Here is a 2991-nt window from a genome sequence, read left to right as displayed (position 1 = left end):
TCCAGATATTCGATGAAATCAAAAACAATCATTAACTCAGATTTCAGTATCAGTTCAGGTTTATCCCAAAGATCAAAGTTGAAAGTAACTCCGATTATTTTGTCATTTTGCACCGATTTTATTACGAAACTAAAGTTCTTTTCTACAAGAAAATCCCACACAGCCTCCACAAATTCCAGACAATCGGCTCTCGTTATGTCCAGCATTAAGTACTGCTCCAATTCGGGTTTTAAACAAAAGCCCTTCATGATTATTCTGCAAATTTAAATAAATGTTCATCCTTACTTTAATTGGCACGTATATTTAATTATGCACAACATACTTACTCGATTACGTCCTCCTTATGGCAGTCGTTTAATGATTCAAAGACGTACGGTTTCTGGTCAATGGCTTCTTTCAAAGGTTCCTCGTCGGATACTATGAACTTCATTCGGTCTAATACTTCGGCTAAATTTTTCGCTGTGATAAAATCCGTGATACCGATCTGATAACCTTGATCTCTTAATTTGGTCACGGTGTAAACGGAATTCAAGGAATTTCCACCAATTTCGTAGAAATTAGCGTTTAGCATTACCGGTGTGCGACTACTACGTCCGGTTACGGATGCGATGGTTGGAAAGAGGATACGGGCTTTTGCAAGATCTTGACTTGGCACTCCGCTGTAATCGCAATTCATAGCAATGTGGTCTTCTATGAAACAAAATTTTTTATTATAGTCAGTAAAACGCATAGATCTTTTGAGTTAAAATATGAATTAGTCTTTTTTTAATTTATTGATAACTGGCATGCCCCGCGGCTTCCCTCGCGACCTCATATGCATGGCTCTCATACGCGTAGTTTTTGCTATTTTGCTATTTAGCCTCTACTCAAAAAGAATAAATACCGGGTCAAAAAATAATATCACGGGAAGATTCGGTCAATTATTTCCCGAAAGCGACTTTCAATATTGATTAATTGATTAATATTTAACACATAAATTTAACAATTTATTTAGTCTCTACTTAAAAATAATAAATACCGGGTTAAAAAATAACATCACAGGAAGATTCGGTCAATTATTTCCCGAAAAATTGAAAAAATTTCGGTTACCGGTTCCCAAAAAGATCAGTATCGAAAAACTATACACTCTATAACACTCCCCGAAAAATTCTACTCCTATTTTATATACTTATTGTTCTTTCATCCTTATTGTTCTTTGAAAATAAAATTATTATGACAAATTACAAAAAAAGTAGCATTGTTATTAATCTATTCATTTTACAAATATAAGTCGCAGTAAAAAAACAATTGCATTCGTAAAATTGAATGGTGTTATTGTATTAGGCAGAAAAGAAGTTGATGTTGTAACAAAAAATTATTGAATATGTAGCATTTGGATTTATTATTCTATCAACTTAAATTTGACAACAAAAGTTGGAATGCAATACAAACACCTAAATAAAGATTGTGACATGCGTTATTTCTACATTACGGGTAACGTGGTTTTTTGAATTTGTTGTTTAAACAAATTTTCAGCAACAAATTCACCGATGTTCAAGCATTTGATTATTGAAATGTATTTTTGGATTACCTAGATGTAATTTAAAGTTAAAACCATGTCCCAGATCGCTGGCGCCTATTTGTTATAGACGATTGTTTTTTTATTATAAACAAAAGAAACGTAAAAAAATTGTTTTCGAAAATAAATTTTCTAACTCGATATTTATAAACTACACGAATTGACGAAGATCTCCTGAAAATTTCATGTCTCTATCATTAAAACTCGAAAAGTAATGCCAATTTTAAACATTTGAAAAAAAAATCGATTTTTTATTCGAAAATATTGAAAATCGCTGGTAGCGACCTCTAAAACTTGTTCGATTTTGCTCTAATTTTGAGGAAAATTCTTTTTTTAGATAAGCTTTGATATTTTGGGGTGCGTCGCGAAAAATAAAAAAAGAATGTTTTTTTGAATCACCCTACTATGTATGAAACTATGTATGTTAAAATTGAAATAAAAGGAAAGAAATACATATTTATAAACCGGTTTTCTTAATTATAGATTAGTCACTCGTTTCACATAGTTTCACATAGTCTTGTTATATATCTAGCTCTGTAAGCTTGTAACTAAAGATCAGATTTTTTATATGCAGATTGGTGAAAAAGAGCAAATAAAAAATCCGATGCTTTCTTATAAACATCTATTTTTATACGTAAACGTTTACATATAAGACAGTTACATGTAATTAAAATATAACTAAGTAAAATAATTAATATTTCAATATCTACGATATTTAATATTTCAAAGAGATATTCCGACGTACGTATCATTTTACTTGACACAACGATATAAAGTCATCATTGATTTGACATACCGTCATTAGAGCAAGATGATTCGTATCTTCTTAGCAATTCCTGTCGATTCGTTTTCCCATTTGTTAGAAGAGGTATGTGATCAACAATAAAAATTTGTGGTAACATATATGGCGGTAATATCTTTTGAAGAAGATTTTCGATCTCCGAGACGGATAGAGTCGAGCATTGGAACGAATGCGTAACGGTAACGAACGCTATTAATGCCTGAAAATATAAAATATACCTGTATAAATTAATTTAACGAAAATCGATTTACACATTTTTTAATTTTTTTTAAATATTCGGGCCTTTAGTAGCTTTAGTATAATATTATAGTAATTTAGAGATGATGCTTTTAGAATGTATGAACAATAAAACGTTGCCGATAAAACGTTTTTAAATTTTATGAAACTGTATAGTAGAATAGTTTGTTCGGTGGAAGCAATTAGATTTATGAAGCATCGATACTCAATTGATAAATTACTTTCAATTTTTTCTTAACCCTTACTTGCCACACTGAGATCAAATCAACCCCACGACCATATTTCCTTAATTTTAAGTACCGAAACCTACGGGGAGCGGGTCTATAGTGACATCTGTCAATAGTTCGAGCATGCCACTCTCCCCTCAAACCAGTGGCATTACGCCGGGATTGTT

General features: G+C 31.6%; 1 protein-coding gene across 1 annotated transcript; it reads right to left on the bottom strand.

Moving 5' to 3' along the window:
• Positions 1-5: 5 nt before the first annotated feature.
• LOC112463946 (nonribosomal peptide synthetase 13-like) lies at positions 6-2559 on the bottom strand (the record flags this gene model as incomplete). Its single annotated transcript, XM_025030682.1, has 3 exons — positions 6-255; positions 327-690; positions 2355-2559. Coding segments are annotated over 3 exons (819 nt in total), but the record flags the coding sequence as incomplete, so codon positions are not given.
• Positions 2560-2991: the final 432 nt, after the last annotated feature.

Source organism: Temnothorax curvispinosus, unplaced genomic scaffold (assembly GCF_003070985.1).
Source record: "Temnothorax curvispinosus isolate PA1 unplaced genomic scaffold, ASM307098v1 QBEX01013748.1, whole genome shotgun sequence".
Classification (NCBI taxonomy): domain Eukaryota; kingdom Metazoa; phylum Arthropoda; class Insecta; order Hymenoptera; family Formicidae; genus Temnothorax; species Temnothorax curvispinosus.
This window is presented reverse-complemented; position numbering and strand designations above follow the sequence as displayed.